The sequence below is a fragment of the Microtus ochrogaster genome, chromosome 21, assembly GCF_000317375.1.
Source record: "Microtus ochrogaster isolate Prairie Vole_2 chromosome 21, MicOch1.0, whole genome shotgun sequence".
Taxonomy (NCBI): domain Eukaryota; kingdom Metazoa; phylum Chordata; class Mammalia; order Rodentia; family Cricetidae; genus Microtus; species Microtus ochrogaster.
In genome coordinates, this window is record NC_022022.1 from 35,844,878 (window position 1) to 35,869,316 (window position 24,439).

General features: G+C 38.8%; 1 protein-coding gene across 6 annotated transcripts in view; it reads right to left on the reverse strand.

Moving 5' to 3' along the window:
• Positions 1-4,023: 4,023 nt before the first annotated feature.
• The window catches only part of Pdlim5 (PDZ and LIM domain 5), a 163,838-nt gene continuing 143,422 nt past the window's right edge, over positions 4,024-24,439 (reverse strand). For all 6 annotated transcript variants that reach the window (XM_013350037.2, XM_026784095.1, XM_005357365.3 and 3 more), the window contains 4 exons: positions 13,864-14,044; positions 11,973-12,093; positions 9,128-9,243; positions 4,024-6,920 (listed from right to left, as the gene is read on the reverse strand). In XM_013350037.2, the coding sequence (XP_013205491.1) occupies positions 6,831-6,920; positions 9,128-9,243; positions 11,973-12,093; positions 13,864-14,044 (508 nt within the window). In that variant the 3' untranslated portion in view covers positions 4,024-6,830. The remainder of the gene's footprint in view (positions 6,921-9,127; positions 9,244-11,972; positions 12,094-13,863; positions 14,045-24,439) is intronic.

Sequence of the window (24,439 nt, forward strand, 5' to 3'; positions counted from 1 at the left end):
GCCTGTGAAGGGTATAATGCCCTGTGCCAGGGTGTCCTTGAAAACTAACCAAGGGGACGTAATAGTCCACAGTGGTGTAGCTACTGAGAAGTTGTCCTTGTGTTCTTCAAGTGAATAAAGCTACCTAAGATCTTGTAGCAGCCTGAACTAAATGCAGTGGACCATGAACACACGTACATGACATGAAAGGAAGAGGAGTCATGGTGCGAAGGAAGGGAAAGGATTGAGAAGATAATGGGTAATGTTATCAAATTACAGTGTGTATGTGTGTGTGTGGGGGGGTGTGGGTGTGTGTGTGTGTAATTGTGAGAAAATAACTTACAAAACAATTCATCAGGGCATGGGTGGTGTACACCTATAATCCCAGAACTCAGGATGTAGAGACTGTAGAGACTAGAGGATCAGAAATTCAAGGCCATCCTTGGCTTTGGCTACATAGCAAGTCTGAGGCTAGCTGGTGTTATGCAAGTCCCTGTCTCAAAAAACAAACTGAAAAAAAATATTTCGGAGTAAGTAATTAAACCGAATGCTCATCCCTTGGAGCTCAAGCAGACACTCTGAGCTGTAGATGTCAACATGAGCAGTCAAGGCTTCTAAAACATAAAGGATGCAATAGAAGTCCAAACCACCAATTCCATCAGTGTTATTTTAGCTTCAGTCAGATTAAGAGCCTAAACACTTAGGATTTAAGTCATAGCAGCCCGTTCACATATTTCACAATGTCTCATTTTCTGAACAAAGGATTAACAAGTTGAATGTAAGAAGCAGGTGTGAGCACACTCAATAGGTCAAATCCTTAACACCACCCAGACAAGTCTATAATTTCTGGGCACAGGACATAGCATGCGTGAATTTTGTTTCAATGTCTTCCAGAGGGATAGTTTAGAAAGTCACAGAGCCATATCCTTCCCAGACATCCACTCCTATGGCAGAAGTGTCAGCTGATGATTGAGGGCTCATGCAAAACAGATGTGTAGGCAGCTGGGTTTTCCAGCTTTGCTTCGGCGGACTTAGCACTGGTGTGAGACATTATGAAGCAGCAGAGATTTCATTTTGATTGAATAGAACCAGGATCTATGCAACCTTGTCAGGAGAGTCTGCAGCTTTGCTCCCTCTGCTGTTGCCATCTTTCATTCTTCAGTGTCGCACTAGCATCTAAATTCATCACACAGGTAAGGTAACATTACTGGGTGTCAACCATGCTGACTTCTTTTCTCCCATTTTATACCCAGCATCGTGGACTTCGGTGTGAGGAAGCAATATTAATTGCATTTATTTCCTGCAGTTTTCTAATTAGTTAATGAGTGCGTTTGGTGTTATGTACACTTCAAGCCAACCCACTCTCATGAGTCCTGTGGCTTTTTAGCACCATGGCATGTGGACTGTGAAATGTAGCGAAAACACAAAGGACAGCAAATGGCACATTGCAGAGAGGACTCTCGCATCACAAATACCCTTGAAGAACAGATGGTCCAATGAAAGACTCCCAAATATTGACATCTGTGCAGCAGGCAACTGCACGTCAGGCAGATACAGCATTCAGTGCTGCGTGTTTCATCAAAGCTATGCCTTTCCTGACATCGGCATTACTATTAGTGTATATATAGCTCTTATTAGTAAGAGGGACTCCAAGTAAGTGCATTTTCTCCCTAGTCTAGTAAAAAGTCTGACTCTCAGATTTCCCAGGTAGTTGGTGTATATTCTTAGCAAAGAACTTCTCAGGGTTATTTCATTTCCTAATTTCTAATAAGGATTAAAAATACACGACTATCATTGTTTGGGACAATAATTTAAACTGGCCTTCAGAGAAACTGTATTTCGATCATATTCTATAGGTTCACCATCATATTGATATGAGGATGCAATTTATTGGTAAAAAGAGTAAACTTTATTACAGGTAGTGAGTGCTTTGAATCACTAGTGTTTCCTCAGATAACAGGTAAGACACCACCCAAACTACAACACATGTGACAGTTTAGAATATGAAAATGAAAACCTAACTTAGAATCCAATTAGAACACTTTGGACACAGAGATCTTTAATACATGAATGCCCTGTGTCAATTGTCTGTGTCAATCCTATCTGGGCCTGGCACTCACCATAAATTGAAGAATTAGACCCTCTGTGAATTCTAAGTCATTTTAGTTTCCTCCCTGAGGTCAGTGATCAGCGGTTTTCTGACATGGAAATGTTTTATTCTCCTAAACAACAGCCCCAAGCTTTATTGTGTGTAATTACAAGCAGATACAGACGGGAAAGAAATTGATTTCTTGACAAGCAGTAATTTAGGAGGGCTCCCCCAGCGCTCTGCCATTAGTGCCAATCATTAAATGCATCTCGTCCTCCTCCTACTCCACACTCAAGGGTGGGAGCCACACCTTTCTTACTGAACATCATCACTTGTGTGATCCCGCCACCTATATAGATAGGCTGCAAATCATGGAATCAAGAGTAAGAAGAATTCAATGACATACCACAGGCAGCATAGTGAGCACCGAATTCTTTTTATAAAAAGAAGCCGAGGAAGCAGATACTTGCCATATTACAAATAGTTAATATGCATGAGTTTGGCATTATGGTGTTAGCAGGGTATCCCAGGACTCAGGAGATCGAGGAAGAAGGAGGATTTCAAATTTCAAGCCAGCCTAGGCTACATAGTGAGATCTGGTCAGGAAACAAAACAAAATGTATAATCTTTTCAGACTCCGGCCACTCTGGGGCTCGGCACTGACTGAGTTAAGCCCTTTCATTCATTCAGCCCAATGCCCCCACAGCCTGCTATTCTGTTAGGTAGCCATGTGTCCGGTTCCTTTCCTCTGTTAAATTTTAAGTACTGCACAGGAACCATTTTCCCTGTGAGGCTCCCACACTTGGGATGAAACTTTCTCTGCGGAATTTTGGCACCCTATTAATTAGTGGTTATGAGTGGGAGCTGCTCTCTCTCAGCAACTCCTATTCTGCCATCAGTCAAGTGTGATTCTGTAATAAATTTCCACAAGGCAAACTATTTCTGGTAATTCTCCCTAATTAGCACCAGGCCCGCTAATAATACATAGTGCCTATGTGTTTCTGATATAACCAAGATCTTGTCTGAGAGAGTACTCAGAAAGGGAAACTGCCAAGCTAAATTAAGCTTTTGCTGGCAAAAGGATTTTTATATGTAGTTCAGTCAGAAAACCTTTGATAATCTTATATTGGGGACATGTGAGTAGAAAACAGTGACTGGCAGGGAGGCTTGCTCTGGTTTCAGCACCGAAGGGGGGTTTATTGTGAACACACAGTTGAGACGTAAGCCTATAAATCTCGTACTGGATTACTGTTTCTTAACGAAGGAATGACAGATCTCTTATTCTGTCGGTGCATTTTAATGTGCAATGACGTGATTGACAGAAACCAAACAGCAGCTATTAAAATGTCAGATGCAGACTCGATGCCCTTAAAAGTTTGGCTTCTGGAGTTTAATATACTGTGGGCAAAATAGACTTGAGTTTCTCTCCCATTCCCAATGTACAGCCTGAAACGCAGACATCCCTTAATTTATACAGTTAGGAAAAAAATATCCCCCTCCAGCCACTAAACAAATGAGTAAAAGGTGAGTGAGCCTACCTACAATGACCAGTCAGCTAATGAGACTGAGCTGAGCTGTACATAGATGGCCCAGCCAAATGGAAAGAGCAGGGAATTTGTTCTCTGCCTACGATCCATGACATAACAAGGCATGATACTAGGTCATTCCAATGAGTCATTTCAGCAACAAACATATTTAAAGACAGCTTATCTACTAACTTATAAACATGTCTTCTATACATTATACATGCAAAGCACAAAAGGTGGATAATACAATAAATGCAGTATTTTCTGATGACCTGTTTCTGGATCACTGGGATTGGCCAATACCATGACAGAGGCTCTTCGCGGGGCTATTCCATCTTCTCTGGTCCTGTAAGGAAGGAACGTGACATCTCCCCATGTTCACTTAAATTAAATCACATACCACCCAGAGAGAAAAAGCAGGCGTGTGTGTCACCATCATTGCAGGTGTTTATTGAGTATGTGCTCATGAAGGTATCACTATACAGATTAGATTTCTCATGTGATTTTAGAAAATCAAAATTAGAAAACATATCCAAAAGCAAAGAGTAACTACATACAAAGTTAAAAATGCAAGGAAACAAAAGACAATGATTGACAGGTATGGCAAATTACACATTAAGTATCTACGATTCCTTGAAAAGAGTACATTTTGTTGTAGAGAATTTTAAATACGGTTTTATATCAATATTTGAAAGATAAATGATCACTTTTAATACTGTGGCCAAATAACTTGGCTTTAGTTTTACATGGAGAAGGTAACCCTACTAACAGGAAATACGGAGTGGCTATGAACATAAGCAGAGGTTCCTATTTCAATAGGCCACAGCCGTCCAGAACAATTCGAGAAACAGTATCAATCCGGGCCCCTCGAAGTCTCAAAAATGAGAAATCGAAGAAGGGACATTAAGAATTATACACTATTGTTTTCATCTGGAGCTTATCAAGCAAACCTTTGAAATAAACATTTAGCACAAGAAAAACTCAATGTTCTGCGTTGAAAATGTAATAATGAAAAAATGCTACTGACACAGAAGATTTATACGAGATACTCAGGGAGCCTGCCAGAAGAGTCAAGTGCTCTGCCAGGTACTAAAGAATCTATGCTGGTACACAAGGCATGCCGATCTCACTGCAGAAGACTCTTCTGGTTATGGTGAGAACTCATCTCCCAGGAGCCACTGTTTTAGGAACCGAAACAAAAGTTGCCCTACAACACGATAGGCAAAGAATAAAGACACAAGGCCAAACTAGCGAACCACACTACCATGTCAGAGAGTAAATTCAGAGAAATACGGCATTATAAAATGCAGTATTATATTTCACAAGTAACAGAGAAATAAAGGTTTAATAGAAGTGAAAACCTTAAGGAAAGGCAACTTTATAATAAATCCAAGTCAAAGAAAATTATTTGAATATGCAACTGCCAAAGAGTTGTGAAATATTATCATGGCATAGCATCTAAAAGACAAAAACCCCATTCTTTTGTAGTGTAATGCCAAAGCCTGACATTCAGATGAGAAATAATGCACCTGAGCCAGCGAGTCTGCTATCGGTCACTGGAGCAGCAACACGATCTAATGTGAGCACTATGTTCCAGCACTGACTCCTACAAGCACAGGTGAGGAGGTCAGCTGGGCTGCTACTGGAGACACTTCTGGTTTACAACGTGTGCCACCCTTCCTGTTCATTTATCCACCAGTTCGTTATTATCTGCATATAATATAAATTTATTAGACCACAAATTAGCAGCTTTCAGGACAGATACCTTGAAAGTTATGGGGGGTGGTTAAACAAATACTGTAGCCTATGGCCTCCTCCTCCACACACAAGCACACACACGCACAGGTGCTCTTTAAAGATGGGGCAGCAAGAACTGGGTGCCCTATCTGAATTTTGAAAGCTCCATGCTCCCAACAGATTTAGTTACAACTCAGCAGGATCATGGGCTTTCATTCATTGTAGAAACAAAGACAAAAATATCAAATGCCATAATTTGTTTTCTCACTGGGCAGTGAGCCACGCTACTTTCCTGACTACAATGCTCTGCCCAATCAAGGAGAACACATGACAGGACAATGAGAGCAATGGATCATGGTTCCCTGTACTTCCAAATGTCAGAGAATAAAAGTTGCCTAACTCCATGATCACACAATGAGAGGGGATTTACTTCCTACTGGTAGGAAAAAATCCCAGACAAACAAACAAAATCCCAGAACAACCCCAAATAAGCAAACAACAACAACAACAAAAACGGTAACAACATTAACTTGGATCTTATCCTAATCCTCAATCGAAAAAAATTACCGGGCAAAGAGTTTCCAGATGGTCATTCAGTCAGTGACACAACTGTAAACACTAATCAGTTCATTATCTGAAAGGGGCAAGCGCTTCTTTTTTACTTCTCAATTGCTTTATTTTCCCAATTTCTAGCTCCTTTATCTTCTACCTACTCTCTTTAAAGAGAGAGCGAAAACTATTAGTCTAGCACTACTGAATTATCTTCACGTCAGCATAAGAGATGAGAAACACTGCAGCCTAGCCCAGGTGATGAGCTACACACAGTGCAAACAAACTACCCCATCTGAATACATCAGCATCTGTGACCTGTAAGCAACATGGTAGCCTTGGGAAGAACACAGGAGACCACAGCATCTCTTATTGCATAACAAACTATGATCAAAAACTTCCTTGGGCTGTCTTACTAAGAGGACCAATGACAAGACCAAAGCATGTACACAGACTAAAAAAAAAAAGACAGCATGGTCCTACTCATAAAGTTTATTTAAACTCCTACTTACTATTTTAAAGATAAAATGAGTTTATTAAACAATTACTCTTATTAATAAAGTCTAAGGCACTTACATTGCCCTCTGTGGATTCTCATAGTTACAAGGAAAGAAAGTATCACTTCAGCATAGAGGCTAGAGTTTTTAATTCTAAAATGTAATCCTTTGCTAATTTATTCTAAGAAGAGTTTGGTAGTCAGGAAATTGATTTTTATAAAGGCTACTTCATGGGCAGAAAATACAGGCTAGTCAAAATAAACCCCAAACTGTCTGTGACTTTCTGAAGCCAAACATTTTCTCACAGACTGGGGTTTTAATGTTGGAGTTTATCCATTCAGAATTATTATTATTTTATAACTCCATATAAATATTAAAACTAAAAATTAGATGATAATTTTAATTTTCCCCCCTCTTCTTCAAATTTCTTCTCTTTTCTGGAACTGTTGATTTTCAAATATTCACAGAATGAGCATGTTTTTTGCAAAGAGGCTTGTCCTTCTTGGAGAAAAATGTCTGACCTTCCAAACTTTCACAACACACCTGCAAAAAAGAAGAGTTACTTAAAAGAATATCATTATTTAAACCAAATCTCCCAAAGGGAAATGACTGTCCCCAGTGAGTAAGATTACAAGCTCTGTGGATAGTAGTGTCAGACACCCTGACACGTCATGATTACTATGACATTTTATGTCATCTTGGAAAAGCAGTGTGATTTTTTTTTTCCTTTCTGGAACATAGTCTGGTTTATTCAAAACACTGATGATTGCTCTTCTTTACCGAGAGGGAAGCATTTAGTCCTAATGAAAACTTTAATACATCAAAGAGTCACACTAAGTATACAAATTCTAATCAATCTTTTAAATGTTTCCTCTTATAAAAAATTAACGAATTAAAAAAGAAACAGCTCAACAGCTTTGTCAAGCATGACCAAATCCAGTGTCAGTCTGTTCTCTTATATACTGGCCATAGATTATTTTTATCTTTTACTTGATTATTTTATTATGTGTACAAGTCTGAGTATGGTGTGTATGAGAGTGGAGGTGCCGTGGGAAATGAGAGGCAGTGAGAGCCCCGGTTGGGGATTGACTGATATGAGTGTTGGGACCCAAACTCGGGGCCTCTGCAAGAGCAGCAAGAGTTCTTAATCACTTAGCCATCTTTCCAGTCTCAATAGGCTGACTTTCATTTACTTTCTGGATAAAGCTATTCTTTGTGAAAGAACTGATTTAACTTGACTCTATAGTGAACACCTTGGGCAGTATCTTCCTGCTCGGTGGTTTTGTGGTCAGGCCACCCCCACTTTTCCCTTCATGTCGTTTCTGCTATCTCACAAATGACGACGTTCATGAGAAGGCAAATATGGAAAGTTGCTTTTTATAAGCTTTATGAAGTCTAAACGATGAATGAAGTAAAAACAAGGAGTGTTCAAAGAAAACGTTTGGAGAAATCATTTGATTTCACTATTATCTATTCTTTTATAGAATGGGTATCAAACACTGTTAGATATATTACATCTAACAGCAGTAACAGATACCAAATACTAGAATGTAGCATCAATGCTGAATATGAGCTTTATAAATGATCAAACTTATCTTAGGGTCATTGTTAATCTTTTGATCTGTCTGAATCATTAAAAATAAAACTCAGAAGGCCAGGTATAGTGATGCACACCTTTAGTCACAGAACTCAGGAGGCAGAGGCAGGCGGATCGCTATGAATTTAAGGTCAGCCTCATCACTGACATAGGGAGTTCCCGGTCCGCCGGAGCCACACAGTGAGACAAAGTCTCCAGTCTCCACAAGGAGCTGTTAAGGATAGCTCCGTCAACAAAGCACTTGAGTTTGAGCCCCAAAAACCATGTACAAATGATGGGTGTCATGCTACATGCATGCTTGTAATTCCAAGGCTGGAAAAGTGAAGAAAAAAGGTCCCCCTGGGGCTATCTGGGCAGCCCATTTAGCCCAATTGGTAGGTTCTAGGCCCATGAGAAACCCTGTCTCAAAGGAGGGGCCAGGGTTCTGAAGGTGACACTTGAGGCCGTCCTTCAGTCTCTGTAATAATGTAAACACATGAACACACACATACACATACAAACACCAAAACAAATAAAATCAAAACCAAGTTCATTAAAGTAGCAAGTGAAATACGTAAAATTCTTTTGCATGTTCATTACCATTTCAAAAAAAAAAGAAAATTCATGTGCTATTTCTCAGTCAGGAAAAAAAATTGAGACATCTTGCTGGTTATCTGGTTTTTTAGAATTTGTTTTCTATTTAAGAAATACCCAGGGCTGGAGAGATGGCTCAGAGGTTAAGAGCACTGACTGCTCTTTCAGAGATCCTGAGTTCAATTCCCAGCAACCACATGGTGGCTCACAGCCATCTGTAGTGAGATCTGGTGCCCTCTTCTGGCCAGCAAGCATACATACATATAGAACATTGTATACATAATAAATAAATACATCTTAAAAAAAATACCCAATGTGTCAAAAATAATTTAAACTGCTTAATAAAGGAATTTAAGAAAAGAACTCATATTTAAAAAAGGCAAAAATCTTCTTCTTAGAGATAAGAATACATTAAAAGTCCTATTTTCTTTGGGGTAAGATCTTATTATATGCCAAATAATGTCAAATCCAACTTTTAAGAACATCAAAAAACAGTATTCATTTCTTTTGAGGAAAGGAAAGACCCAAGTGCTGTTACTTCTCGAGCACTAAACTTTGACCAGGACAGTAGTTGACTTACCGAGCATACAAAGCAAGTATCATGCCAGGTGTAGCCCAGAGCTTCAAGGAACATGTCGCCAGCTTCTATGGGGAATTCGCATCCACGGCATATAGTTCCAAAAAGAGCATAGTAATCTGCATCAGGTTAGGAGAGAGATGTAATTTGTACACGGTGAAGCTTTGGAACGGCAGGTCACAGAAAACAGTGGTAAAATGGGAGTTAAATGAGATACAAAGGCTAAGAATGAGGTGGAACTGAGAAATACAATACCCACGGGGGGTGGGGCAGCTTGGTGGGGACCTCACTGGCCTGGATGGGAAACAGGACAGTTTCTGCAGAGGAACCACTGCCTTGCTTGGGATGTATGTCCAGCATGGCAAGCACTACTATGAAATTTGGTTTTTTATTATACATCCTGTGTTCCTTGTCTCTCTTTTTAAATGTCCAGATGTATGCACAGGAGACCGCTGTTCTGTGCAGTTCTCAGTACACTTGGACGTGTCGAGGAACGGTAAGAGGACTCTCAATCATTTAACAATGAGCCTAGTTAAGATAAACTGAGAGCAAGCGTGGCAAATCTTTCTGGTTAACATTCAAATACAGGTTTCAGGACACTTTCACAAATGAATTCCTAGCTGGACTATGTCAATAAAACCAGCCACACTTTCTTTCGTTATATCTTCCTTCCAGTTTTATGACTCCATACTGGAAATCTTTAGTCAGACAACACGAATAACTTGACGGATTAGTTCTAAAATACTAGCAGGATTCCCTTCTGATGAAAGTGGCCTTGTCCCTTTTCTAGTATGTAATAAATAGGAGTGCTGTCACATTGTTATTCTCGTATATTCAACTTCACTACTCTGTTGACCTATGAGCCAACTTTCGGCCTTTACTAATGTCAATCCAGCTGACACTGGAGGGGAGGGATCATATAACATGCAGCTTGAGACAAATATTCTTTAGCGCCACATATGGAACACACCTCCATAGACTCCACGAGGCAGGGCTCCAGGCACCACAGAGGCAGAGAAGTAAAAAGGACAGGCGTGGATGCTTGTTACATGAGGCTTTGGTTAAGACTGTGATAAGTACAATGAAGCAAAACTCAGAGCTATGAGACAGAACAGGTAGGGACACAAGTACATACTACATTATAGGAGAGTGAGGAGAGCCTTCTCTGCTACATAACAACAGTCATGATGAGATGACTCGAAGAACAAGGAGGAATCACACTGAAAATAGTCTAGTTAGAAGAAACTGTTAAGTATGAAGGCCCTGGAGGAGCCAGAAATAAAATCTTAGTCATGTTCAGAAATAATAAAGGGATAAGAAATGGGTTAAATCTAGTTAAATGTAAAGAGGCAGAAGATAAATCTGGCAAAGCAGCAAGGAGGACGGTTCTCATTCTAGTGGATGACATTTACAGGATACTAGCACAATCTGCTATTGTTGACATTGCACCAATTACTCTGCAGCTGCTTTTGGGAAGTCCAGACAAAGAGTGAGAGCAAGCTGGGCACACTGGAGAGGGAAGGAGACGCTTATCTAACATCCACTGGATGTGGAACTGCCAGAATTACTTGTTAGATTCTGTTTTGGAAGAACAGAGAGGGGAATCCTCGGTGTTTGGACAGTGGCCAATGCAGCCATCTCCTGAGATGGGAACACTACTAAGAACTAGTTGAAGATTAAGGGAAAATAATAAAATTTAGACCATGATTCCTCTCTGCTAGCAATGCATTCGTTTTATGTCGTGATTTCTTAGAAGACATTAAGCACCATAGCCTAGATAGAAGTTTATGTTTTTCAGTTAGTCATAATGTCTTACAAAGCTGCTAAAAAATTCACAAACCAGCCAATCAACTAAACAAATCCCAAGTCTCTCTTCAGAAAAAATAAGCTGTAGAACATGAGATACTCTGAAGATGGTAGGAACTTTACAGTCAACTTATACTGCTAACAACACATGGGGTATTTTATTGGAGGTTCTGGGGCTTCCTGGTGAGCAATCTGGAACAGAGCCAAACCCTTCCTAACTAAGGGGCTAAGGGACCGTGAAAACCAGAGTACTGAGCAAAGAGGTAAGTGATGCTGAACCAGCTGCAGACAAAGGCTGATGGTCTCTTTAACTTTACCACTGGGCAATAATCCCTTCTTCTAGGACCACACTTTGAATTTCAATCTAAAATAAGATTAAAACTCAACAGTGGGAATTCAGTTAATGGTAGTTAGTAGAGGCAAAATAAAGGAAAGCATGCTTTATATTTTGAAATATGCAATATCTGAATAAGGAGTAAATGCCACTTGCAAATGTGGCAAAGGGAAATGAAGTGCTGGGGTGTTCAGGTAGAACCTAAATCATTAAGAACATCTTTACTGGAGAGCAGTCTAAGCCACGATTACTTTCCTATTCAGAAAAGGTAGCAAATGGCTTCACTTTTTTTTTTTTAATTCAAGGTTGTGGCTTTAAAAAGCAAAGCAATGACATTTAAATGTTAAACATTTCTCATGTCTATTTATAACCACGATGTATTCATTATCACAACAAGTGGCTTTAAGCTACATTTTGGGTGGAATTTATATCTATAATGATTGGAGATTTGAAAATATTTTTCCTACTAAGTAATGTTAATCTTCTTAATGTTCATGATGTTATTGATGAAGTTGGAAATGCTTATGTTGACAAAGTCATGAACAGTTTTTATTATTTTGTTTTGCTATATATTGAGTCATATGTAATGTGCAATGCCTCTAAAATAATAAGGAAACTTCATTGGCCTACACTTCTCTTTCAGTTTTACAGAAAAATAAATGATTTAGCTTTATACTTAATTAAGGCACTAAAGGTTTATTATCTCACCGGTCTCACAGTATGGCTCTCCATCTTCCAAGTGGAAAACATTGTTTCGAATGGGTTTTCCACAGGCCACACACACAAAACAGGACACGTGCCAGGTTTGTTTCAAAGCATTGATGACTTCCTGTTATAGAAAGGCAGATGGATTTTTCAAAAAGATGACAATAAACACACCAATACCTACACTTACTGTTGTACCACGCTAGCTTAACGTAGACATAGTATGTCATCTTTGTCTTGAACTTTTCATCAAAGAAATGAGAAACGTTGTGACAGATTCACACATCACCGAAAGCTATTCAATATGTATGCTTTCCATAAATACAAAATAATCCCTATTACTAAGCCTTCACATGCAGTGACTAAGGGAAGGATCACATAAATGCTGGCTACAACACATTCTGCTTTCTTTCAAAGGGTGTCAGGATGCATTAACCTGAAAAACTTTCGTGGCATTATCTTGAAAATGTCATGAAGGAAGGGAAAGCATTTAAAAACTAAAACAAACCTAAACTCCAGTGCATTATGGAAGCAATAATGTAATCAGTATAATCCAATCAGCTCATTGAGTGTTTAGCTTTTCGGAATCAGCTGTGGCTGCACTGTGCACTTACTCCATCGAGTAAAGTGTGAACCATAAAAGCAAGGATCCTAGCCCACAATGTCCTCCTGGCTAAATACTCCAAGACAGAAGGCTAGGAAGAGATTTTAATCATTAAAAGGTTTGGGTTGTTAGTTTTTCAAGAATTATTTCAACAATTTGATTGAGAAGATGGAAAGCAACTGAAAAATAATTTCTGAAGAATATTTAATAACATGGAAATTCTTTCTTTCACTTCCTATAGTCTAATGGCTTTTACAATTCTTGATTTTATTAATTATGCTCTAATCCACAGAATATGTTTATTCACTAAATAGTACGTTTAATAAACAGCTTACTAACTGACTATCTGTCAGCACTTAGGAGGAACAGGCTAGCCATTATATCCTTTATTACCAACACATTGTACAAATTAATAGCATAGAAATTGGTCAGGTGGCATATTTATAACTGTAACTATTTTTAAAGCTACTTAAGCATGTTCTCCATAATTCAAATTTTTCTATAGTTTCATTATTGCATTTTGAGATTAAGAGTAGTAGGTAGAATTCAGCAAAGCCATTTCAACTTGTATATGTTAAAGCCATGAACACTGTTTTTTTCTAAAATCAACCCCCACACACACTACTGGTCACCTATAGTAGACACCTGACTCTTCAATGTCATTGAAATTGGATGTTATATGACATGAAGTGCATCTATTCATCATTATTTCTTTCTTTTGCCAAAAAGTATAGCATGAAATGTTTTTCCTATCATATGTACAGTTCTATAACTGAAGTCACAGTTTTAAACATTATAGTGATTCAAATAAAAATATTATAAGCTTCATATTTTACAAATTTTATATATTTTATGAGATCAGTGTCCTATGCTTGAACTCTGACAAGTAGGGAAAGGCTGCTCTTATAAAAGCTATGGAATTTAATTTACACCAGCGAAGGTGTCAGTCCTGCAAGCTCCTGTGTGTGGTCCTGGACGACCTCTTCATTCCTCAGCTAACAGGGTCCTGCTGAGGTAGCACACCCACAGTAAATTATTTTTCCCATAGTGGCTAGACTTTCACCAGACAAGCCAGCCCTCAGTAAGGGAAAACCAAAGACAACTAACCCCAGGAGTCTGATATACTTCCTTAGAGCTCCATTTAGTTTTGTTTTATAATAAACACAACTAAAGAAAGCAGAGGGTTGATAAAACAAGAAAAAAATAAAAAGTAAAAATAATGAAAAGATTTATTATAAGAATTGGCATAGCTTTAGTATACACCAAAACAGAGAATTTTCAAGCACTTACCCCAAGGATCTTCTTCTGGCACCGGCCACATTCAGGAGCAAAGAACTTTTCGTAACATAGCTCGCAATACAGTGCTCCCTTCTCCTCAACAAACCCAATATAGGCCATCGTGTTTTTGCAGTGAGCACAGTTAAATTCTTCTGGGTGCCAAGACTTCCCCAGAGCCACAAGGAAAGGACCCCTGCCAAAGGAAAGAGATCAACTTAACCCAAAGGTGAAAGCTTTTGATGGTGGCTTGGGGAGAATCTCTTCTTACATATGTCTAGTTAACTGCTTGATTTCCTTCTTCAGCACCGGCATGGTGGAACTGGCAACCTGCACAGAGACTGAGTGATGACAAAGGGGAAGAGAAACAAGAGTGCTCGGCAGATCCTCCTAGTGAAGTTATCTCCTTCTCTTTCCCATTTGCTTGGGATTTGAGGCACCTCTGATTGCGTTACAGTGAGACATTTTGTATACACCATTATGACTGAGAATGAAAAGCAACATCAAAACAATACATGTTTAAGACAGGAGCAAAACTGAAAAAATAAATCTCAACTTGGAGATGTTTATCCTTAAGAATAATGATTTCCCGAGAGGCTTCAGCCTTACTTCCCTATATATGATGTCATTTGCGTATTTCTCAACTTTAGTAATGTTTCAAATTCAGCTTCTAAATTAATCACAGAATCTGAGTTGTACCTTATCAGTTGTTTGAAGCTAGTTGGAAAGCTTTTATCTCATTCAAATATGACTAATTAAAATTTTATTTGCATTAAGAGCATTCAATATGAGATCTACCCTCAAAATACCAATCCCTCTTTCCCCTTCTCTAAATATGACAGAATTGGGAGTGGGGGAGGGACAAGATCTTACTTTGTAGCCTAAACTGGCCTAAAACTGAAGAGGTAGCCCTGGTTGCTTCAAATTCATGATCCTCCTGACTCAGCCTTCCAAGCACTTAGGATTATAGATATGAACTACACCATGGTCAGTTAAGACTGATTTTAATGCGTATTTTTACCAAGGTAACAAACATTTATATAGAGATCTGTCCCCTTAAATACTATAGTCATAAATGGGTAAGATGTGCCTGGTTCCCTAACAGGAAGCCATTATGAAGCCTTATCTGGTTAGAAGCCTTCGGAGATGAAGCAGACTAGCCTCTGTAACACACTTTTTGGTAGCTACATCACACTAACTTTTATTCATGGAATGGCTTTACCTCCAAGGCACTTTTACACTTATTTAATTTGTTCATACAACATTCTTGTGAGATAGACCAGGACATTATTATGAACTCAGTTCAACAGATGGAGAAAGAGTATTCGAAAGATATGCCAAACATCATAACATTACAAAGCTAAGGGCTGATGCTTCTACTTCCCAGTGTATTACTCTAGTCCACTGAGACTCTGCTTTCTATCTCACTACTGTCAACCGGCATCACAGGTCAACCACAGGCAATTTCAAGTTAGCAAGCATGGAACACTGGACGTCTAGGCAGAGTACTAACAGGATGCCATGGCAATGAACATCATGCAAGGCAGCTTTTACCCTGTGAAAACACAAATCTGCATTTAATCGCTATCTCATAGGGTATGGCTTCATGAGCATGTAACTACGGATTTGGGATGGGGAACAGGAGGAATCTGAGCGCTGCATGGCTGCCTGTCCTTGTCGGGAAGGTGAACTTCTGGTTCAGTGAGAGAGACTTTGTCTCAGAGCATGGCAGAGCACATCCAGTGTCTTTCTCTGGCTTCTGCATACCCATACATGAGTACATGCACCCACATACTCATACGCACATACACACACACACGCACATATGCAACCCAATAAAAAAAAACCTATTCGGTAATTGGTGATTGCTCCCCATCACCAAGTCTGGTACCAACATATCCAAATCCACATACTAATTTTCTTCTCAAAATCACTAGTGTTAACTCAGATCCAGCCCTCAGTTCTACAAGAGTCAGGCAGTATTGATGCAAATTGAACTAATTTTTTCTGTGAAACATAAGAAAGTGTTCTCTAGTTTAATTTTTTCTTACCCTGATTATTAGGAATGTGATACTCTTTTGTACACGGGCTGGCAACAGTTGAAGTATTTACTATTATTACACAGTTTAATACTACTATTAAACAGTTGAATAGTTTACTATTATTAAAATTTCAGAGTGACCAGGGGAGTACTTCAGGTACTATGGTTTTGCATGACTAGTAAGGAAGGCATCTGTTCATTATTTCTAAAAGAAAAGAAATAGCTGTGTGTCATCTACTGTGAACAAATATGTTACCTCCAGTCAGCTATCCCTCCGTTTGTGACTGCTTTATAAATACTGTCATTCCATAAACTCAATCAAGAAGTCACAGTCTCAAAGGTGAACAAAATTTTCTAAGTGCTCTAAGCTTTCCCAACAGCTAGGTATCTGGACTGTGTAGGTCAAAGAAACTTCCAGGATAAACTTATTGTGACTATAATGTAGGGTGCAGTAGGACTTTGGGGTTTATGTCACATTCTGTATGGATATTAAAACACATGTAAGCATTTTAAAAATGTTAGCCTGAGTTTTTCATTAGGAAACATCTTCACCTCATCACAGACTCAATGGCCTTAAAGCCTGGATCCTTATTGGTTACTCGGTTTTTAAAAGAAGTCAGTTCAACCTCAGACTCTGCATTCTTCAGAAATGTAAATACTGATGTGGGCTTGGGTTAAAATGAAAACTTTGACACTGGAGCACATCTACTAACCCCAAATAGCTGAGGAGGCTTCCCTGGGGGGCAGATGGGACACAGACATCTAATAACTGGGTAAGGAGCATACAATCTGTTTCCTAGATTTTCTGAAGTATGTGTTATCATCAAATCAGAACCCAAGAGAATTGGATCTATGAATCACAGCACTTGACCAGACCTAGCCCTCTTGAGAATCATTCTTTTATGAGCAATGTTTGGTGTGATACATTAGCCCATATAAACCATTGCTATAGGAAGCAGCCTCATGATGTTCATCCCTGTTCTTCTGGGAGCTAATGAGAGGGTCCTCTTAGAGCACACAGGGTTAGGTTCACATGAGCTCTGTGAAAAATTTCCTACCAGATTTCTGCAACAAGCAGTTTGGACTTCCTTGAGTAATCATTTTATTTTTTAATCACATTAAGCAGTAGATTGCAAAAAACCAAACCAAACCAAACAGAAATCAAATGGGTAGCATAATTCCAGGTAACTCTGTGGGTCCTTATGATAATAGTGTCTATCTAAACACTTCTTTCATTCTGAATGGCCCTACCCATGATTTCACTCCTGTACCCCTTTGCAGTTCAGAAGGCTAACATTTCATATATTCCTTTTTGGTGCTTGTGCCTGAGTGTTCTCATGTGTTTTGATGCAGCTATGTGCAGTATATGCATACTTATACATATGCATGCATTTGTGTTCAGAAGCATAAACCTGGCATCAGCTTTCTTTTTTGAGCACTATTCTCACTGCCCATTGAAGTAGGATCTCTTGCTGAATTCTGAGCATGCCAATCCCAGCTAGTCTAGCAGGTTAGCTTGCCCTGGGGATCCCGTGCTTTTCTGTGGTTAGGGATCTGAACTCAGGTCATCATGGTTTTGCACCAGTGCTTTTATTCATTAAACCATCTCTTCCTTACCACACTGCATATAATATATGGGTTTTTCGAGACAAGGTTTTTCTGTAGCTTTGGGGCCTGTCCTGGACTAGCTCTTGTAGACCAGGCTGTCCTTGAACTCACAGAGATCCACCTGCCTCTGCCTCCCAAGTACTGAGATTAAAGGTGTGTGCCACTGCCACCACCGCCTGGCTGTCACATATATTCTTTAAAAGTTATTAAAAAATACCTTTTTGGCACGAAGCTTAACAATCAAAAATATAGTCTAGTCTATTAAAAGAAGAACTTTGAAATATCTCATTGTTTTTTTTTCAAACATGAGCAGTAAAGAAAATACTCAACAGGAGAGGACATGACTCTGTATCTTTAAAATATGAGGAGACAGTGGGTCTTGCTTTTATCAGAGCTCCTTCCTCTAAACCAGAACAAGAGGGAAAAAGCCAGCCTAACTAGATCCTCCTTGCTCCAGTGAAAGACAGCTTCCCCCAGTACCCATGGGGTTATGTGTAGATTAAACAGCAAGCCCGCTTATGTAGAAGGAAATACTTCCTTCTGTGTGTCAGCAAACACTAATTTAACAAATTCATTAACAGCGGATTAGCACTAAAGAAGTTCTTTCTCCAGATGGGTTTAGGTTTCCACCTGTGAACTGGAATGACAAGCTTGGATAACTGCAAGGTGGAATTAAATATTCATCTCCCCTTACAGTACTCCACCCTCAGCCCTTACTAAAGACGTGTTGGCTGACAAAAGAAAGGAAGGGAAGAGTCAAGGCATCTGAATGGCTGAAAGGAATGGCTACTGCAAACAACTTTTTAGTTCTGCTTGTCTTTTGCTCCCACCTCCTAAAGAAGGAAAGAAGCAGAGAAAAACAAAAACTTACAAATAGAAAGGGAAAAGAAACTGGTATCTCAAGGAGCACAACCTAGCAATCTGGATTATTTAACATATCAGCGCTGACTGCTTGCGTCCCCTCTTATTTAATCCACAGGCAGCCTCAGCAACAGAAATGAATCCATTACACCGAGGAAGAAAAGATTAGAATTTGCCAACTTTCCCAAGATCATGTAGATAACAAATTACAAAGTTAGAATCGTGCAAAGCCCAGATAGTACAGATGGATCTACTGATGGCTGAATATGTTTATGTAATTGTTACATCATCTTACAATTATAAAATGTAGTTCTTTCTCTCTCACAACCATGTTCACTAATGTCCATTTCATCCCACTCCGGAGAGAAATAATGAAGGGGGATGGAGCAGAGCCAATTAAGTAGAGCCTTCAGAGAATCCATTGCATAGATTCTCACTTGCACACAATGCTAAGCCAGAGAGTTGACATGATCTGTTTGAGTAAGTGCTGAAGAGGCTATGTGGACACTCTCATAGAGAGTAACAGGAATGCAAAATGGTATAGACACCATACAAAGAAGTTTGGCAGTTCTAAAAACAAAGTTATTTATATGCTTTGTAAAACAAAACGAGTACCACTTGTTTGAATAAGGTAATAATATATATTACCTATAATTACTAAAGCAATTATTGAATATGTAGATTAGTTTTGTTTGTTTCATTTACTTAATGACTAAAGTAGTTTTGAACTGGGAAAAAGAGATTCATAGAGCTCCTGTGTTGGTGATGACTACAGGGCAAGGGCATAGCTGAAAGATTTCTTAGCAATGAACTCTGTTACCCTGGATGAGAAATGATATTGTCTTGGATTAGGATGGCAGTAGGAACAGGGAGAAGTGAACAAGGAGAATAATTCAGACTGGACACACATGCACACACACACTCACATACACGGTAAATTTATCTGTACCAAACAGATTTGCAGACAAATCACATGAGGTCTGAGCAACTGTGAGCAGGGATATTACTAACCAAGCTGGAGAAACCTGAGGAGAGAAGGTGTACACATGTACACATACCTGGAATAAATGCTCCCATTGGATGTTAAATAAGACACTGCTACTATCATTAGATTATATAATCTGTTCAAAGAATTCCTTTACTTGTCAACACTGAGCAATAAAAGGACATATGATCCTAGAAGGGCCTGACCTAGTCAGGGAGCTCTGTAGGAAAGTAAAGAAGGGCAGCAGCTTCTAGGGGGTGAGCAACTCAGCCCTTCAGCTTAAGATACTGAATTCTGCAAGTAGTCCCACTCCAAAGGAGCTTGGAAGAAGAGCCAGATCACCAGGGACTCAGCTAAAACACATCTACCACTCCTCCCAACTCACACAAACTGTAGACACGCGTGGGTTGCTCCCAAAATTCTGAATTCTATTATTTCTCATAAAACAATCTTGAACTGAAAAGAAAAGTTACTAAGTTAATAGGCTTTTTTTTTTATTTTTCAGTGAATCAATTTTTGGTTTCACTGTTTTTTTTCTGTTTTAATTCTCTCTCCATTATTTTCTTTTTTAAAAAATATACTTTTTATTTTATGTGTAAGAATGTTTTTCCTGCATATATGTATGTAAACCAAGTACATGAATGGTACCCATGGAGGTTAGAAGAAGGTATCAGATACCTACAAACTGGACTAATGGACGGTGTGAGCTATCATATGACTGCTAGAAATAGAACCCAGGTCCTCTGCAAGAGTAACAAGTACTCTTAACCACTGAGCCATCTCCAACCCTTCATTAATTTCTGCTTCAATCCTTGTTTCTCTTTTCTTCTGCTTAGTCTTCTGTTTAGTCTTCACTTTTTCTAATAACTCAGGATGGAAAGTTATAAACCAGCCAATTTGAACTCTTTAAATATTAAAAATTCACAAAACACCAATAGAGTTCTTGAGCAGTATTAACATTTAATAAACAGCTATATGGTGATATTTTATTTGTAATCTAACAAATAAAGTCTGCCTGAAAATCAGAATGCAGAGCTTAGCCACTAGTAAGTCATAGACGCCAGGTAGTGGTGGCACACACCTTTAATCCCAGTACTTGGGAGACAGAGGCAGACTGATCTCTGTGAATTGAAGGTTACCCTGGGCTATATGAGATTGAGCCAATCTAAAAGAGAAACAGATTCAGGTGGTGGTAGCTCATACCTTTAATTCCAGTACTTGGGAGTCAACATACCTTTAATCCCAGCACTAGGAAGGTGGAGACAGAAAGGGATATGGCTGGCCAGAGAGCGAATAAGATGGGAAAAGACAGGAGCTGAAGGCATTCAGTCTGAGGATTCCTAGAGACAGGCTCATTCTTGGCTATTTTGGTCTGAGGATTTCGTAGAGGTAAGAACCCCAGTGGCTGGCTACTCTGCTTCTCTGATCTTCAGAGCTTTGTTTGTTACAGCACAAACAAAATATCACCCCACAGCTGGCTTTATTATTACCTTGCTTAACTTTGTTTGATCCTAATTTTATAGTTCTAAACTTTTGTCATGTGTGTAGGCATTCTCCTAGACAGTGGTTGTTACAGACACGAAGAAAATGGAGTTAGATAAATATGAACTAAAACTTGGATAATATTATTTACAATCTAAGCAGTTTTGACAAACGTGTGAGTTCTCTGTGCTTCAGTCCCCTCACGTGGGATACACAGCATCAATAGAAAATGTAATCACTAACTGGTAACAAACATTTAGGTAAAATACTTTGCGCAACATCTGGAATATTTAAGAATTCACTAAGCACTGCCATCCAAACAGGATCTTAATGGTGACATTGTATTGCAAATATAGATGCTAGACTCTTCCGTTCTTTTCATTTTTTTTTCTGTATAGTGAACAATAAAATCTTGGTTTATATCTTGCCTATAAATCTTGGTCAATGTTTTCAATTGTTTTCTTAAATTCAGCAGTTGATACATTAAGCCAGGAAACCTTTTATTTTCAAATAAAATCTGAACCAGAAGGGACAATAAAAAAGACCTATAAATGAAGGAGTTGAAAAGAGTTCAGAGATTGAAATGGATGGTGCAGTAGGCAAAAAGCTCTCCTTATGAAAGTGCTTGAAAATCACTGTGCAAAACATCTCAGTAAAACAAAAATTCCCTTTCTCTACAGAATAAACAAGGAGTTGCTTGAAGGTGGTTCTGGTGCTGTGGTGCAGGAAAGATGGAATAGCAGTAACATGACTGCCATTCAATACTAACATTCTCTACCTAGGACAAAATCCAAGCATCACGTATTCCTGACTCCTTCAAAAAGTTGTTAAGACACTAAACACGAGCAGCTCCATTAACCCCGTGCAACACAAATAGCAACCGATTTTAATGACGCAATATGTTACATTCAGGAAGTAAGCTGGGTCCTTCACATGCCTGCTGCTCCACCAGGAAACAGAACCTGGCCTGGTCTCCATTAGTCACCTTCCACATGTGCTGCTATTGTACTCAGTCGGTACAGTCACAAGCATGAGAGTGAAAAACTGTTAGTTCCATCCTACTTGAATTTGAAATGCTCTATCACAAAATGAAAGCTTCAGAAATTTTTCTAAATATTATATTTCTAAATATTATATCTTATGCATTTGTAATTAGTCAAAGTATATGCCTTTAAGTATGAGTTAAGGGGTAACACCCATAAACTTCTCAAGATTCAAATAAACACAAAAACTTAAATACTAAAACAAAATGAAAAATCAAGTATGGGTAAGTATGCCTTATGAAGACAATGACTTCAGTTGCTAATGTCAGATCTTTTACATTTTCTGAAGGCAACTAACTCTTCTCAAACATAACTAATGGAAAACTAACAACATAAACTCAACTTTACGCTTCCCAGTTTGCCAGGGTATAATATTATGCCTACAACTGCAGCTCATTTTAAAAACAGGTGTCCCAGATAATGTCACTTGATCCAACACCTTCTTGCTTTGGTAAGTAATACTGACACCGAGGGCAAGAACTGGATTTATGCTTTGACCAAGGCCTCTGAGCCGACTGCAGGGTATGCAAGCTGCTGTAGCACTTGAGCACCAGGCAAATGTGCTATGTTAATTATTGTTACATGATCTTGACATGAGCTAATCCCCACCCCTGTTCACTTCCTTAGTAATTGAAGCTCCAATGCTTAAATGATACCAAGAGCTGGATCAAACAGAACAATGTAAAATTGAGCAGATGGGGGAACAGTTAGTGATGGCCATTCATCTCATTGGCTGAATACATATTTATTTCCTAAAACTGAATGTCCGTACATCAAAGCATCTCGGTCTACCACTAAGTCTGGAACTGAGGCTAGGAAGAATGGTGCATGACGCTTCTGCTTGAGTGTCCTATTTTTGCCATATTAAAAAGAGACACTAAAAGCTGGGTTATAGGAGAGGACTGAAGTTGATAATCAGCCATCAATTAGCAACTGACGAGCTCTGAGACTCTAGCTTATTACGCAGCAGCTTACAGCAGCACACAAAAACAGCGATTTCTATTTCCACAAAGGATGTTATAATTCAGAATACCATATCACTTAGCGCCAGTATGGGTAACCCCTGTAAGGAAACTTTGCAGAACCATGTTTCATGTCAGAGTTTGTATTTATTAACATTAAATCTAAAAATTTAATTAAGTGCAAGTAGTAATTAAAATCACTGTTTTACTAATTAGAATAACGCAGTGTTACACTAGATTTTATATAGATTCTTTCTGTGAAATAGAAACTCTACAGAAACTTGCAGAAAAATGGCTAACCAATTAAAACGAAGTTGACTGAACTCTGAGTCATGCCCCAGTTCTTTAATACTTAATTTACTCAATGCCTTCTGCTCAGTGTATGCTGCCCTAGACTGGAGACCTCCACTGTTCTGGCCCTTTTCTTCAGAATCATTATTACTACCACTGCGGCTATTTGATAATTCTTTTTACAAAAAAAAATAATTAAAACACTATTAATTACATAGTTTATTCCCTTTCCTTTCCTCCCTTTTACCCCTCCTTTTACCCCTCCTATGTCCTGTTCCCCTCAGTTTCTCACAAATTCATGACCTCTTTATACACACACACACACACACACACACACACACACACACACACACACACACAGTTTGTTTAGTGTTGCTTATATGTATATGATTTCAGGGGCTGACCATTTGGTATTGGATAACCAATTAGGGGCTCGTCTCTAAGGACTTAAGGACTAATTCCCCCTCTTTTAGCCTTCATGCCTTAGCTACAATTCTTTGTCTAAAGTTGGAGCTTGTGAAATTTCCCTCTTCTATGTTAGCATGTCTGCTGGTGTCATTGTTCAAACGTTCTTAGTAGTCACATTTTTATGAAGAAGATATAATTACAATTTACATGAAAAACAATTAAAAATCTATTCTTTTTCTATAAGACTTGGTTTTTGTGTTCATGTTTTAAAAGTTTAAATTGGACTGGGCAAGGTGGTTCACAAGTAGAATCATACCTCATCACCGTGAGTCTGAGGCCAGTTTAGAGGACATGATAAGCTCTAGGCTGGAGTGAAACCCTCTGCTAGAACTGCTCTTTGCCTTTCCCTAAGAATCTATCAGCTAGAATACTAATTAATAGTGGTTATGTTAGCCGGTAGCTTTGGGGCTTTTCCTTTCTGTTTTTTGTACATTTTTAAATTGTCACAAGTGAACATCTTTAAAATAGAAGTATGAATCTATTTTAACCTTGAGCTATGTACTGAGTTCTCGACATGGTATCCAATTACTGAAAGGTTAAGAGGAATATTTATTTGTACTTTGTGTTTAAATCACTGGAGCATCCTACCTTCCATATTAAAAGGGACCTAGAAATATAATGCTAGACAATATTAATCTAACAGGAAAGGGGGAAATGTCAGTCTTAAGCTTCTTTGCCTTTATAGGCCCCATTGTTTCAACTGTTTCAATACAGGACAGTTTAAAAAGAAGAGAATGTAAGCAATAATTTCAAGCAACTACTTTTACTGCCAACAAGGCAACTCACAAAGAGGCAACAGGGTCTTTCTGGTGAGATGTCTGCACCAGCATTCGATACACACCTCATAACA